The sequence below is a fragment of the Lucilia sericata genome, unplaced genomic scaffold (assembly GCF_015586225.1).
Source record: "Lucilia sericata isolate MDLA Ls3-8-SP2 unplaced genomic scaffold, ASM1558622v1 Contig001020F_arrow, whole genome shotgun sequence".
Taxonomy (NCBI): Eukaryota; Metazoa; Arthropoda; class Insecta; order Diptera; family Calliphoridae; genus Lucilia; species Lucilia sericata.
In genome coordinates, this window is record NW_023995002.1 from 97,105 (window position 1) to 114,399 (window position 17,295).

The 17,295-nt window shown below is 31.9% G+C and overlaps 1 protein-coding gene across 2 annotated transcripts; it reads left to right on the forward strand.

Moving 5' to 3' along the window:
* LOC119609620 (ethanolaminephosphotransferase 1) lies at positions 1–17,295 on the forward strand. Of its 2 annotated transcripts, none has more exons than XM_037964465.1 (10): positions 1–32; positions 4,980–5,107; positions 12,860–12,928; positions 12,996–13,179; positions 13,247–13,503; positions 13,568–13,725; positions 13,793–13,973; positions 14,031–14,240; positions 14,306–14,347; positions 17,134–17,295. In XM_037964465.1, the coding sequence occupies exons 2-10, from the start codon at positions 5,051–5,053 to the stop codon at positions 17,188–17,190; spliced, it is 1,215 nt and encodes a 404-aa protein (XP_037820393.1). In that variant the 5' UTR covers positions 1–32; positions 4,980–5,050; the 3' UTR covers positions 17,191–17,295. The 2 variants fall into 2 exon arrangements, with proteins under 2 accessions (XP_037820393.1, XP_037820392.1); XM_037964464.1 differs by lacking the exon at positions 1–32 and adding an exon at positions 249–551 and having other exon boundaries at positions 4,852–5,107.

The following is a 17,295-nucleotide window of genomic DNA, read 5'->3' on the forward strand; positions in this document are numbered from 1 at the left end:
TAGTCAAGTCTCTTAAATCGGCCGGTAAACACGTACGTATTTAAAATACCGGCAATATAAAAATTGTTGTACTGTAGTTTTATACGATTTTTTTTAAGGGTGGAATTAAATAAAATTGTCGTACGACGTTTATTCATCATAAAAAATAATAAATAATACTTCTCTGATGTGATGTTTATGCGTATTTATAGAATTAAACGAAAACACTATAGTAATCATAAATTGCAACTAGACAGACAGATAATAATAAAAATAACTATAATAATAATAAAATTATTATAAAATAAAACTTATATAGAAAACTAAATAACATTTGTGTACTCTTAAAAAGTAAACAATTTCGAAAAATCTGTACTGTCGCGTCTTGAACATTTTATGCAAAAATAACTGTTGATTTTTCTATTATGACTGCTGTGAATAGTGCAAAAAAGAATATTTTTGAATTTGATTAGCTCATTTATAAACTAAATTTAAATAAAGGGGTGGATGTGAAAAATTAAAAAAACGTTGAAAAAAAGAATTGACAGACAAAAATTGTTTATCAAAATAAGGTTTGATACCTATATTGTTTCCTTAAAAACATGATTTTTTTATTTTAAAAAGTCAAGTTCTTTTTATTTTGTTAATTTTCTTTAAAAGTTTTGAAAAACGTGTGGTTGCGAGAAAAATACATTTTGTTATCATTATTATAATTATTAAGCAAATCTTACCAATTTAAGAAAAAAATAATCAAATTAGCAATAAAGCAAATATACTAAAGTAATCCGTTCAAAGATAGTATGTATTTACTATATTTCGGTGCAAAGATCAAGTTCAACATAATAATTATGTACTCGTATTAATTTTAAAAATAACAACATTTATTAATGAACAGAAATATTTAGCTTTACTTAAAATATCACTATCATTTTGTTACATCCTCATTCATAAAAAAAGTGTTGAGAAGCAGCAATGATTGGATTGATGTACCCTACATCACAATGAGTTGGTTATATACGTTTGTTATTGTATTTGTCGCGATATATAGACTACAAACTAGTCTATAGACTAGACCATAGACTAGACTATAGACTAGACTATAAACTGGACTATAGACTAGAATATAGACTAGACTATAGACTAGACTATAGACTAGACTAGACTAGACTATAGACTAGACTATAGACTAGACTATAGACTAGACTATAGACTAGACTATAGACTAGACTATAGAGTAGATTATAGACTAGATTATAGACAAGACTATAGACTAGACTATAGACCAGACTATAAACTAGACTATAAACTAGAATATACACTAGACTATACACTAGACTATACACTAGACTATAGACTAGACCATAGAATAGACTATAGACTAGACTATAGACTAGACTATAGAATAGACTATAGACTAGACTATAGACTAGACTATAGACTAGACTATAGACTAGACTATAGACTAGACTATAGACTAGACTATAGACTAGACTATAGACTAGACTATAGACTAGACTGTAGACTAGACTATAGACTAGACTATAGACTAGACTATAGACTAGACTATAGACTAGACTATAGACTAGACTATAGACTAGACTATAGACTAGACTATAGACTAGACTATAGACTAGACTATAGACTAGACTATAGACTAGACTATAGACTAGACTATAGACTAGACTATAGACTAGACTATAGACTAGACTATAGACTAGACTATAGACTAGACTATAGACTAGACTATAGACTACTATAGACTAGACTATAGACTAGACTATAGACTAGACTATAGACTAGACTATAGACTAGACTATAGACTAGACTATAGACTAGACTATAGACTAGACTATAGACTAGACTATAGACTAGACTATAGACTAGACTATAGACACGACTATAGACTATACTATAGACTAGTATAGACTAGAGACTAAACTATGGACTAGACTAGAGACTAAGCTATAGACTAGACTATAGACTAGACTATAGACTAGACTATAGACTAGACTATAGACTAGACTATAGACTAGACTATAGACTAGACTATAGACTAGACTATAGACTAGACTATAGACTAGACTATAGACTAGACTATAGACTAGACTATAGACTAGACTATAGACTAGACTATAGACTAGACTATAGACTAGACTATAGACTAGACTATAGACTAGACTATAGACTAGACTATAGACTAGACTATAGACTAGACTATAGACTAGACTATAGACTAGACTATAGACTAGACTATAGACTAGACTATAGACTAGACTATAGACTAGACTATAGACTAGACTATAGACTAGACTATAGACTAGACTATAGACTAGACTATAGACTAGACTATAGACTAGACTATAGACTAGACTATAGACTAGACTAAGACTAGACTATAGACTAGACTATAGACTAGACTATAGACTAGACTATAGACTAGACTATAGACTAGACTATAGACTAGACTATAGACTAGACTATAGACTAGACTATAGACTAGACTATAGACTAGACTATAGACTAGACTATAGACTAGACTATAGACTAGACTATAGACTAGACTATAGACTAGACTATAGACTAGACTATAGACTAGACTATAGACTAGACTATAGACTAGACTATAGACTAGACTATAGACTAGACTATAGACTAGACTATAGACTAGACTATAGACTAGACTATAGACTAGACTATAGACTAGACTATAGACTAGACTATAGACTAGACTATAGACTAGACTATAGACTAGACTATAGACTAGACTATAGACTAGACTATAGACTAGACTATAGACTAGACTATAGACTAGACTATAGACTAGACTATAGACTAGACTATAGACTAGACTATAGACGGACTATAGACTAGACTATAGACTAGACTATAGACTAGACTATAGACTAGACTATAGACTAGACTATAGACTAGACTATAGACTAGACTATAGACTAGACTATAGACTAGACTATAGACTAGACTATAGACTAGACTATAGACTAGACTATAGACTAGACTATAGACTAGACTATAGACTAGACTATAGACTAGACTATAGACTAGACTATAGACTAGACTATAGACTAGACTATAGACTAGACTATAGACTAGACTATAGACTAGACTATAGACTAGACTATAGACTAGACTATAGACTAGACTATAGACTAGACTATAGACTAGACTATAGACTAGACTATAGACTAGACTATAGACTAGACTATAGACTAGACTATAGACTAGACTATAGACTAGACTATAGACTAGACTATAGACTAGACTATAGACTAGACTATAGACTAGACTATAGACTAGACTATAGACTAGACTATAGACTAGACTATAGACTAGACTATAGACTAGACTATAGACTAGACTATAGACTAGACTATAGACTAGACTATAGACTAGACTATAGACTAGACTATAGACTAGACTATAGACTAGACTATAGACTAGACTATAGACTAGACTATAGACTACTATAGACTAGACTATAGACTAGACTATAGACTAGACTATAGACTAGACTATAGACTAGACTATAGACTAGACTATAGACTAGACTATAGACTAGACTATAGACTAGACTATAGACTAGACTATAGACTAGACTAGACTATAGACTAGACTATAGACTAGACTATAGACTAGACTATAGACTAGACTATAGACTAGACTATAGACTAGACTATAGACTAGACTATAGACTAGACTAGACTATAGACTAGACTATAGACTAGACTATAGACTAGACTATAGACTAGACTAGACTAGACTATAGACTAGACTATAGACTAGACTATAAACTAGACTATAGACTATAAACTAGACTATAGACTAGACTAGACTATAGACTAGACTATAGACTAGACTATAGACTAGACTATAGACTAGACTATAGACTAGACTATAGGCTAGACTATAGACTAGACTATAGACTAGACTATAGACTAGACTATAGACTAGACTATAGACTAGACTATAGACCAGACTATAGACTAGACTATAAGACTAGACTGTAGACTAGACTATAGACTAGACTATAGACTATTCTGTAGACTAGACTATAGACTAGACTGTAGACTAGACTATTGAAGACTGTAGGCTATTTTAAAAAAAATGTAAAGAATAGAGAGTAAATTATTTTTCCCCCAAATTATAGTTCTTAACTCCCAGATAAAGGACAGATCATATTCGTTATAGCCAAATAATTTTGTTAATTTAGCATATACTAAATTACACAAACTTCTCTCCAATTAAATAAAAAAGTACTTAGTAATTATGTTTTGTATTTATGTTTCCAAGACTATTTTTAGTGACTATAGCAATAATCTCTTTCGCCAATTTAAAAATCTTGCGATAACCAAAATAAATAAAATAACTGATTAAAACTACAAAATCTATTGATAAAGGGGTTTCAATGAATCTCAATAAAAGTTTTCAACATATCTTTGTCGTATCAAGAATTGAGTGGATACAATTTTTATTTTAAGGTCCAATGAATTCAGTAATTAATAAATAACTAAATGCATATTTAAAACAATTATTTCAATTTCAACGATATTAAAAAAATTAAATATCTAATAATAATTTGAGCAAAATATTTAATAACACGTGACATGTGAGGATCAAAAGAAAGAGGGAACGAGTAATAACAAAAAGATCATTATACAGTAGTCATTAAATTTATAAAAAAGAAAAACTCGTTAAACTTTTATGATAATTTAAAATAAAAATAAATTTAAAAAAAAACAACCAAATTCTTAACTAATTCAATTTTAATTTTAAACACACCCACCCCATTACAAACCACTGTGCAAGACACATAGTAAATATGTATATTTTTGCGTGTACAACTATTTTTTTTAGTTTTTGCGATTAAGCAGTTGTATCAGTCGTCAGATAGTGTGTAAAGTACACAGTCATAAAAACCATAGTAGAACAAGTGAACAAAATAAATAAAATAAAATAATTAAATAATTATTCAACAATTACAGCTGAAATTTACAACAAACCGGCATATCGAGTGTGTTACAGTGGAAATTAGAACAACAGCAACATCAACAACATGTTGGGCATCAATTATTTAACAGAAGCCCATTTAAAGGGCTTTGAAAAGTACAAGGTAAGTAGTCAATAAATGAAAAGAAAACAAAAGAAAAAAACTTAATTTGTTGTTGTCCGGGTATTTTATAATTAAATTATAGTAGCAGCAATTAGTAGTATAGTAGTGGTAATAAAAAAATGGTAATGTCAACAAATATGACAAGAAATCAATATTGCAAAACAATTCGATTATGATCATTATTTTAGTGTCATATATGGATACTTTGAAATTTATAAAAATCTGGCCTATTGTTGAAGATACTTTATATTGTGATCTATGACAGGAGTTATCATCGAAAGTTCTAATACTCAGTTTCCTTTAAATAGTTAATCAGAAGTTATCAAATCAGTGTTTCTGAGGAATGTTATATCTGGAATAACATCACAAAGCAAAATTGGATGTTATTTTTACGAAAGTCTAGCAAGTGTTTTAACATTTCACTAGTCACTCCACATTCATCTGAATCGTTCAATTATATATTATTATGCCCCTAAAAATACTTCGTGCGGACTTATTCGTTCTGAGAAATCTTTTTGTCCTCAGTGGAATCACCCTATAAGATTTTAGTGGTCTTGTGTGTTACTTATCATCGAAAAAAATTTTGGTGGAAAACCCTTATATAGAGATTTATTAAAGGAGCTATTGACCAAGGTTCAGAATATATATAGAGATCTATTAAAGGAGCTATTGACCAAGGTTCAGAATATATATAGAGATCTATTAAAGGAGCTATTGACCAAGGTTCAGAATAATGTCCGTAAACCTGTGTGTCCATATAAAACTCATTCTAAACTCGAACTTGGATCATTATGAAATGACGTTTCGTCCTCTTCTCTTTGGAATCACCCAACAAGACTTTAGGGTTCCTTTGTGCTGTCTATTATGGAAAATATTAGTGGAAACCCCTTATATAGAGATCGATGAAGGAACAAAAGTCCTAAAACTCAGTTTCCTTCACATAGTTGATTAGAATTTTCCAATCAAGGAATGTAATATCGATGTAAGTCTAGTGATTCGAAGTTTTTCTCTTCTCTTCACATACTCTACATACGCTTCCCCAATTTTGTATAGTTGTGCCCCTAGACCTGTGTCTTCACTAAACATCATAATAATACTAATGAGGCTTTTCGTTTTCCTCTCGTTGGTAAAACCCCTTTCAAGTTTAAAGTGTAATGTAGCCCTCATAGTGTCGAAAGGTTTTCATCTCCTTCCTTGCCTTAAAATCTTTTTTTAACATCTAATTGGCTCTTTTATTACCGATTATAGTTGTGGGTAGGTAGATAGTGGGTAGTTTTTAGGATTTTAGTCGCCCGGTTAGTCTGTAGTGCCTAATGATGCTGTGAGTACCATCGTTGGTATAATGGTGTCCTTGTCCGCCCTACCAATGGACACCTTATTAATTCTGTAGGAGCTAGACTAGAATGTCTTCTTGAAAGTTGGTGATTATCTCTTAAGTCCAACGATTTGACTCTTCAATGTTGCCTTTTCTATGTTTGCCTTTCCAATTTTGAAGATGACTTTTTTAGAAGCGAAATGGGAGTTCTTGTCAAAACCCACCACAATAAGAGTGTCCTCAGGGAACTCTTTCTTGGGAAACACCATCACATTTCCACGTCCATGTTCGCATTTTAGCTGCCAGTAATTCCCAATATACTACCTCATCCACCGGCTACTTTGAGAGCACAGTAGGATTCCTCTTATTGATCAGTCCCAGCTTAGCATCGTTTCTTTTCACCAAGTTCTTCAGGGTGTAAACATATTGGTGTGACCATATCACGGTCATTCATGTTCATCACACTCCTATTGAATACCCTGCTCACTTTCTTTATAGATAGTTTGACCTTTAATATTCTGCGGAATTTGAGAGCTCAGTAAGATTCCTCTTTTTGATCAGTACCAACTTAACATCATTTCAGGAAGATGGGTTACTTTTCACCAAGTTGTCAAAGGTGTAAATATATTTGTATGATATGGTCTTCATGGTCATCACGCTACTGTTGGCCTTAAAATCTATAGCTTATCATACCAGGGAGAAGGTTGGCCAGATCATCCATTTACTGCAATTTTTAACGTCGGGTTACCGGCGTTGTATACTGCATATACGAGATCATTCCTTTGCCTTCTCTTGACTAAAATGACATAAGATGGCGGCTGTTTTTCTTTATCAGTGTCTAACTATTTCTTCCGCTTTATAAGGAGTATATTTCAGACATTCTTTCCTTCCAAAATGTTTTCGATCGCTATTACAATAGCTTGCGTAGCTTAATCTCCATCGGTCCTATGATTTTGAACGGAGAGTCCTTTGAGAATGTCATGGTTTGGTTTTGGTTTGTCAGTTTATTGGTAGTCGGGGAACTTTTTTTTCTTCCCCGGTTAGTTTTCTGTGTTTAGTTCTCTTTGTTGAAGAGGTTGGAAGAGAAATCGACATTCTTTGGATTATCCTGAGATTTACTCAATATGATATGATTCAGTTGGAGCCTAGCTATGCTGCTATACTATTCACTATACTCCATCTATGTTGGGATTTGGTATAGTGATCAGCTGAGCATTCGGAGTCAGAACCCTAACCTGTATTTAAATTATGAGGTTGCTAAGAGCAAATTTATCCTTCTCTTTCAACCCTATTTATTTGACCAATGTCTCTACAGTTCGCTAAAGAGGTCAAAGTGCCCACGTCCCCGTATTTGTCGTCTGGAAGCGCTATACTTTATAGAAAAAAATTTCAAACTCCTTAAAAGATTCAAGGAAAAGGGCTGTAAATATTTCAAACGATTAAGTTTTTAGTGGTCACGTTTTATTTTTCCAGTATATCTCAACAACTTTGACCTATATTTATTCAAGATAAGATTTGTGCTAATAAACCACTTTATGATTAAAATATCATTATAAATTATATATTTCGATTTAACTAATAAAACCTGTATTCAAATTGCATTTCGGTATATAATATAATTAGACAAATTAAATTTAAATGACGCTATTCTTATGCCACTTAAAAAAAATCCCAACAAATTTTTATAGATCCCTTGTGCGAAAAGCTTAAATTCATCTTTATTTTTCTGGATGCCCGATAAGAGTTTGAATCATTCAAAAAGTTTTAGATTAAAGATTAATAGAATGTTGTTTTTGTTTTTATTATGTATTATTATTGCTATTGTACTTAAGAAATATTTACTCTCCTCCTCCCAAATTTATTTACTAAATGAAAAAATAAAAATAATACAAAACAAGTGTCATTGACCACGTGAAATACTGATATTTCTTCTTATTTTTTTCGCTTAACAACTTTCTCAATGAAGAAAGATTTCAATTATTTGATTCAGTTGAACGTTTTTTTCTTTATTAAATAAATTAATAAAACTGATGCTTATGAATACATATGTATGTGTGAACATTAAATTTATTTAAATATTTATATTATGAGTACACGATTAGTGCGTATAAAGTGTGAATGATAAGACTGATGATGGAACTTTGCGGGTTTCATCGTTATCACTGTTTGTTCTAAATACAAACAAATCTAAATTGTGTGAATTGAAATTAACCCTTTTAAGGCGAAGGACGCTTTATAAAGAAAATATTAATCAACATTAGACATTGAATGATAATGTTAATATGTATATCAATATGAATTTTAATTCAATAATTCTATTATTGATCCTTTGGAGGTAAAATTACTAAATGTAATTTTCCAACAAACACTCTGGTGACAATTTTATATAATCCTCGACTACTTTTTTTTTATATAATCCTCGACTACTTATTAAGTGTTGCCGATCGCTAAATTGAACAACCATAACACTCTGTTGATCGGTCTACCGAATATGACACTATCCCCATCCAGGACAGGTCCTGTGAGACTTTCGCTTCAGTTCTAGTTCAATGCTAGTTCAGTTCTAGTTCAGTTCTAGTTCAGTTCTAGTTCAGTTCTAGTTCAGTTCTAGTTCAGTTCTAGTTCAGTTCTAGTTCAGTTCTAGTTCAGTTCTAGTTCAGTTCTAGTTCAGTTCTAGTTCAGTTCTAGTTCAGTTCTAGTTCAGTTCTAGTTCAGTTCTAGTTCAGTTCTAGTTCAGTTCTAGTTCAGTTGTGGATCTCCAAAGGTAATTTTCCAACAAACACTCTGGTGACAATTTTTGCTCAACTACTAAAGGAATATCGGAATATGTGGCAATCGCACTTATATAATCCTATAAATTGAACAACCATAACACTCTGTTGATCGGTCTACCGAATATGACACTATCCCCAGCCAGGACAGGTCCTGTGAGACTTTCGCTTCAGTTCTAGTTCAGTGCTAGTTCAGTACTAGTTCAGTTCTAGTTCAGTTCTAGTTCAGTTCTAGTTCATTTCTAGTTCAGTTCTTGTTCAGTTCTAGTTCAGTTCCGGTTCAGTTTCAGTTCAGTTCTAGTTCAGTTCTAGTTCAGTTCTAGTTCAGTTCTAGTTCAGTTCTAGTTCAGTTCTAGTTCAGTTCTAGTTCAGTTCTAGTTCAGTTCTAGTTCAGTTCTAGTTCAGTTCTAGTTCAGTTCTAGTTCAGTTCTAGTTCAGTTCTAGTTCAGTTCTAGTTCAGTTCTAGTTCAGTTCTAGTTCAGTTCTATTTCAGTTCTATTTCAGTTCTAGTTCAGTTCTAGTTTAGTTCTAGTTCAGTTCTAGTTCAGTGCTAGTTCAGTTCTAATTCAGTTATAGTTCAGTTCTAGTTCAGTTCTAGTCCAGTTCTAGTTCAGTTCTAGTTCAGTTCTAGTTCAGTTCTAGTTCAGTTCTAGTTCAGTTCTAGTTCAGTTCTATTTCAGTTCTAGTTCAGTTCTAGTTCAGTGCTAGTTTAGTTCTAGTTCAGTTCTAGTTCAGTTGTGGATCTCCAAAGGTAATTTTCCAACAACCACTCTGGTGACAATTTTTGCTCAACTACTAAAGGAATATCGGAATATGTGGCAATCGCACTTATATAATCCACGACTACTTATTAAGTGTTGCCGATCGCTAAATTGAACAACCATAACACTATGTTGATCGGTCTACCGAATATGACACTATCCCCAGCCAGGACAGGTCCTGTGAGACTTTCGCTTCAGTTCTAGTTCAATGCTAGTTTAGTACTAGTTCAGTTCTAGTTCAGTTCTTGTTCAGTTCTAGTTCAGTTCTAGTTCAGTTCTAATTCAGTTCTAGTTCAGTTCTAGTTCAGTTCAAGTTCAGTTCTAGTTCAGTTCTATTTCAGTTCTATTTCAGTTCTAGTTCAGTTCTAGTTTAGTTCTAGTTCAGTGCTAGTTCAGTTCTAGTTCAGTTCTAGTTCTAGATCAGTTCTACTTCAGTTCTAGTTCAGTTCTAGTTCAGTTCTAGTTCAGTTCTAGTTCAGTTCTAGTTCAGTTCTAGTTCAGTTCTACTTCAGTTCTACTTCAGTTCTAGTTCAGTTCTAGTTCAGTTCTAGTTCAGTTCTAGTTCAGTTCTAGTTCAGTTCTAGTTCAGTTCTAGTTCAGTTCTAGTTCAGTTCTAGTTCAGTTCTAGTTCAGTTCTAGTTCAGTTCTAGTTCAGTTCTAGTTCAGTTCTAGTTCAGTTCTAGTTCAGTTCTAGTTCAGTTCTAGTTCAGTTCTAGTTCAGTTCTAGTTCAGTTCTAGTTCAGTTCTAGTTCAGTTCTATTTCAGATCTAGTTCAGTTCTAGTTCAATTCTACTTCAGTTCTAATTCAGTTCTAGTTCAATACTAGTTTAGTTTTAATTCGTTAATTAGAAATACATTTGTGGACCTCCGAAAGTGTATTTTCGGATAGTATGGGTACCGATTTCTATGAAGGGCTTCATTCGAAAACAAGGGGTATTGTTTAAATTTCAGCAAAATTGCCACCAATACCTTGCGCACAAATTTGAAATGGACAGTATACCAGCCAGACGAAGAGACAAGTACTTAATCGACTTTACATACACCAGGTAATATGAGCGATCAAAGGATATTGAAACAGAATTTCGGGTGGGTGGACAATTTAAGCCCCCTTATAGGAAATTAGTTTATTGATATTAAATGGTTAAGGGCAATATTTTGTGGGTGTCACAAACATCAGCACAAAATTCCCAATTACACCAAATATTGTGTTATATGTGTATTTTTCTACATATTTGGCAACACTAGAAATTCATTAAATTATAAAAACTCCAACAAGAATTGGTAGAAATTTAAGAAAAATGGCGGTTGATGTTAAAAACTTACTTGTGATTATAGTATCTGATCTTTTTGTGATTATAATAGTTGTTTCTCGCTTCCACTCATGTATGTAAACTAATTTACTAATTAGATTTTGCACTTACCGTTAGATTTATATAGAAATTAAATTTGTAAAAATAAATTGACGGCCATAATGTTGAGGAGTCTCGATTTCACATTTTTTTTTTTTTTTTAATTTTGTTAATACAATTTTTTAAAATTTTAACCAGTCATTATCCTTTCACTTTCCTATAACACAACACTTTTAAATCACTTTTACTAATAATAAATTGATGGAAATGCATTTTATTTATTAATTAATATTTTTATTTACACGAGTTTAACAAACTGCAGCCAAATTATTTCAATTGTTCCTTTTTACTATTTTCTACGTTCGTAAACAAACTGCAAAGAAAACTTCAAAGTTTAATGGTAAGGCTTAACGGCGTAAGCACAGATGCCGGCCTATTGTTTAGACAAGTCTTCGGCGAATAAGGCATTGAAAGTTTCATTATTGGATGAGTTTTCATGAAATAAGACTCATCAGAGAAAGATCTTTGCATTCCAATAAATGTTACCACTTTGAAATACTTGTAGTCAAAATAAAATAATTTTTAAACCCTTCTCATGGATAGAGAATAATCTTTTTGAAACTTTATAAAAATATTTGTTCATCTATGATAACGTTTTTGGAAGAATTATTTCACCTCTTAAAAAATCATTAAATATATCTTTTTTATGGACATGACCTGACTTTTTGTCAACATATAATCAGTCTGCTGTCCGATTTTATCTCAATACTGACCAGTTTAGTTGTAGTTCAGATCTAGATAAGCTCTAGTTCAGTTTTAGTTTAGATCTAGTTCAGTTCTAGTTCAGTTCTAATGCAGTTCTAGATCGGTTCTAGTTCAGTTCTAGTTCAATTCTATTTCAGTTCTAGTTCAGTTCTAGTTCAGTTCTTGTTCAGTTCTAATTCAGTTCTAGTTCAGTTCTTGTTCAGTTCTAGCTCAGTTCTAGTTTAGTTCTAGTTCAGTTCTAGTTCTGTTTTACTTCAGTTCCAGTTCTAGTTTAGTTCAGATCTAGTAGTTCAGTTCTAGTTCTGTTTTACTGCAGTTCTATTCCCAGTTCTGGTTTAGTTCTAGTTCAGTTCTAATTCTGTTCTAGTTCAGTTCAGTTCTAGTTCAGTTCTGGTTCAGTTCTAGTTCAGTTCTAGTTCAGTTCTAGTTCAGTTCTAGTTCAGTTCTAGTTCAGTTCTAGTTCAGTTCTATTTCAGTTGTAGTTCAGTTCTAGTTCAGTTCTAGTTCAGTTCTAGTTCTAGTTCAGTTCTAGTTCAGTTCTAGTTCAGTTCTAGTTCAGTTCTAGTTCAGTTCTAGTTCAGTTCTAGTTCAGTTCTAGTTCAGTTCTAGTTCAGTTCTAGTTCGTTCAGTTCTAGTTCAGTTCTAGTTCAGTTCTAGGTCAGTTTTAGTTCAGTTCTAATTCAGTTCTAGTTCAGTTCTAGTTTTGTTCAGTTCTTCTTCACATCACATTCTTATTTCATTAATAATAATATTTTTACTCTAATATATATCTTTTTGTACTTTAATTTCAGTATAGCAGCATAGATACCAGTTATCTCAGTGTATATGTTATGCATCCATTTTGGAATAAATGTGTAGAGGTAAGTATCTCCTCCAAAAACCTCCAGAAACAATAACGTGTAACCAATATATTTCCCCTACTTACAGTTCCTGCCACGATGGTTAGCACCTAATATTCTCACATTTGTTGGTTTCCTTATGACAGTTATAAACTTTCTATTATTAGCGTATTATGATTGGAATTTCGATTCGGCAAATCAGCCGGTAAATCCAGTACCGGGTTGGGTGTGGTCAGTGGAAGCGTTAAATATTTTACTTTATTATAATTTAGGTATGATTTCAAATTAATTTATTATAAAAATGTAATATATTAAATTTAGAGTATTTTGTATTTACAGATGGCATGGATGGCAAACAGGCCCGCCGTACCGGTACTAGCGGTCCTTTGGGTGAACTATTCGATCATGGTTTAGATTCCTATTCCGCAGTACTTATACCCATTTATATGTTTTCCTTATTCGGTTCGGAAGATTTACCACCCATACGCATGTTTTTCGTTATATGGAATGTTTTCTTAAATTTCTATTTGACACATGTGGAGAAATATAATACCGGAGTTATGTTTTTACCTTGGGGTTATGATTTCACTATGTGGGTAAGTTGTTATCGGGGAAATGGTTTTGTAATTGCACTTATTTTGTTTCTGTTATTTTTTCTAGGGTGTTAGTTTGACTTTGTTTTTGACTACTATTCTCGGACCGGGCATTTGGAGATATCGCACATTTTTCAATTTATCTATGGCCAATTTATTTGAATTGGCTTTAGTAGGATCGGGTATTTTCACTAGTCATCCGATTATTATTAAAAATATATACATGTAAGTAAGATCAAGACAACAAAATTTATTAGTTTCTCATGATTGTTTGTTTTTCTTTTTCAATTAGGTCCTATAAAAATAAAACGGGTAAAATGAGACCCTTTATGGATGCGGCTCGTCCCATGTTTGCCTTCCTTTGGCTGTTTTTATTCACCACCATTTGGGTATTATTCTCACGTAATCATATTTTAGAATTAGAACCAAGAATTATGTTCGTATTATTCGGTACATTATTCTCAAATATAGCGGTAAGTTTGAATAAAACATTTTAAAAATCTAGAAAATTTTGAACTTCTCTCTTTTAGTGCCGTTTAATTGTGGCTCAAATGTCCGATACCCGCTGTGATGGTTTTAATATTTTAATGTGGCCTTTGGTGGCAACTGTTGCTGTTAGCTGTTTTCCCTGGTATGAAGAAGTAATGGGTAGAGAATTACCCGTAGATATAGAAAGATGGATAATGCAGGCTTTAACGATATTTGTAACAATAGCCCATTTACATTATGGCCAGGGAGTGGTGAGTTGGACAAGTATACATATAGTTTACAGACAGACAATTATATATTTTTTTAAAAATTCCAGGTCCGTGAAATGTGTAGTCATTTTAAAATCCGCTGCTTTAAAGTAAGAGATCTCAAACGGGAAAATTAACCAAATAATTGGGGTTCATAGCATGTTTAAAAGTTCTTTAGGGGACTTTTTAAGTACTAACATTTAAAAATATGTCCTTGTCTTCTATTTATATAAATGTTTTATTTTTAAATAGTTTTACATCGTCTATTGGAGGTAAAATTTGCCAGTATTTTCAAAACCTTGTTGATATTAAAGTCACACCCTTTAAATATTTTGTGAGATTATAGTTTATGTAATCGATTCCGGTAGAGAGGTTTTTAACTTAAAGTTTTTATTCTCAAATTAATATATATTTCTAATATTAATTAATTGGACTAGATCTTTGAAAGCCCTGCTTTGTTTAAAACTTTTACTGGAACGATCTTTAGTTTTAAGTCCATACAACGAAGCCAAATTATTTTTTTGTATGTCATTTAGTTTTAAGTCGAAAGTTAACAATATTTAAGAACAATCATTAACAATATTTAAGAACAATCATCCTAGTCAAGACAAAATATTCGATTTACTTTATATTTGTTGTATGCTGTGATAAGTGTAATTGAAAATTTGGATTCTAAATAGAGGGGGAGGAAAGATCATGAAAAATCTTATCGCAAATAGTTCAGTCAGACAATGATACAAAAGTCTTTGAAAATATCGTCGCTTACTGGTTATTAGCATAGACCAGCGGCTTCGGACAATCCCTCAAGGACAATAGTAGCACGATCGGGGAATAATAGAAAACTATTGATCCTTCATATTCATAAGAGGGCCTTCAGTTGCTAAACTATGTATATATGCAAGATCATGAACCAATCTCATCGCGAATAGTTTAGTCAGACAATGATACAAAAGTTTTTGAAAATGTCGTCACTTACACTTTATTAGAATAGACCTTTTGACAATCCCACAAGAACAATAGTAGCACGATCGGAGTATAATAGAACAAATGGTCCTTCATATTCATAAGATTCGGTTGCAGTTATCTTTTATAAATGTTTGATGACCAGTAGGTTTAATTTGCATTGATTCCCATAAATAACACTTCGAAGATATCGGACGCTTAGAGTTTCTTGACGTAGAACTGGGACTCCAACAAGACTCCAAAATAAATATTGTAGCGGTTTAAAATCGTATGTCCTAGATGACCAATTAACGGAGAATATTCGGTTCCTATGTCCACCAGGTTCTATTTATTTGCGAAAAACTATTTACTATTATATATGTATAATGGACCGATACTTAAAGAATTTAATATCACGAGTGATTTTCTGAAAGGTCTTGAATCAATTAAGGACCAAACTTCACAAAGGTTGAAAGTAGCATTATAAAAATAAAGTGACAGTCTGACAGAGACCTTCTATGGGGTTAGAAGTCAATCATAGACCGATACAAAGAATAAGGGGCTACGAGTGACTTACAGAAGAGACCTTCGATGATTCCTTGAATAAATTATGGGTCAAACTTCATGAAATTTGAAAGAGTGAATAATTTCTTTTAATTCTTATTGTTACGATAAACTGACAGTCTGATAGAGACCTTCTCTGGAGGTTAGGACCATTTAAGGGACGAAATATGCAAAAGTGTTGAGATATTTAAATTTATAGAATTGTGAATAATATTTTCGAATTACGACTTCTGGATACACATAAATTACTTGGTTAACTTTTTGTCACGATATAATCAATATATTTATAAATGTTCAAACTGACCCGAAATAGTGAACCGATTGTGCTCATTTACAAAACTCTTCATTCAGAGAATATTATTGAAAAAATTCTTCTAGTTAACCCCGACCGATATTTGGCCAATCGTGGTAGAAATAAACTGATGATAGGATATATTTATAGCTAGTGACCAAAGTATACTTTTCTAAAGGATTGAGCTGCGCCAAAGATATCTCGATGCCTTTATTTTAAAGTCAACAGAATGGACTTATAGATAAAGTTGTATTGGCGCTGTTGTAACTTCTCAAAAAGGGACAGAAATGACGATTTTTAAACTTCAGGACACAATATCTTAAATCACAGATGTGATGCAGATTCGGCTTTAGAAAAGTATAACTTGGTCTTAGGATTTCGACTTTTTTTAAAATTATGTCGGCCTGCGTAGTGAGTCTTGCATGACCCATAAGATACATTTTGTGGGTTCAATATTTCCATATATTACAAACAAAATCAAACTGATGACAAATTTGACCCACTAAACTTAAGACGTAAATCTGTAACACATTTTCAAATAATATCAAAATTCAAGAGAGTCATTATTAAGCTGTTAATTACACAGGCCGAGAAAATTTGAAAAAAGTCAAAACCCTTGTTACTAAATGATCTAGTTTGCGAGTTTTTAAAGGAGTTAGTTTTAGTGTGAGTGTAGCCCAAGCCATTATTAAAGTAAACTTTAGTATTTGGGTTTTAATTTTTTTTTAAATTCTGTCATCGTAAATATAGAATCCATTTCGAATTTATATCGAATATCAAAGATCCATTGAAGCATGACTAGAATATAAGTGCATATAACAAATATTCATTAAACTAAACTTAAGAAAAAAATTATTTATATAATATTATATTTATGTTTAATTTTAATTTAATTATAATTTTATCTTAACTTTGCATTTGAGTTACTAAAAAAATGTCTTTATAAAATAAAATACGGGTCTACTATTTAATTAATTGGATTTATATAAAAATATATAATAAAACTTTTCTCAAAACTTTTTGCATGTTTTATGGGGTATTTATTTTGTATTTATAAAAAATTTATAAATTTATAAAAAAATCTTCCTCTAAATCTAGATTAAACCACAAACACCACCGGAACAAGAAATGCAATTACCTAATGGGACTGTTTAAAAGGAAAAAACGACAGCATTTTCTTTTTTTTTTGGGAACAAATTTACATTTAACAGCTTAGTTGTAAGATTTTAAAATTAAAATAAAATAAACAACAAATATGTA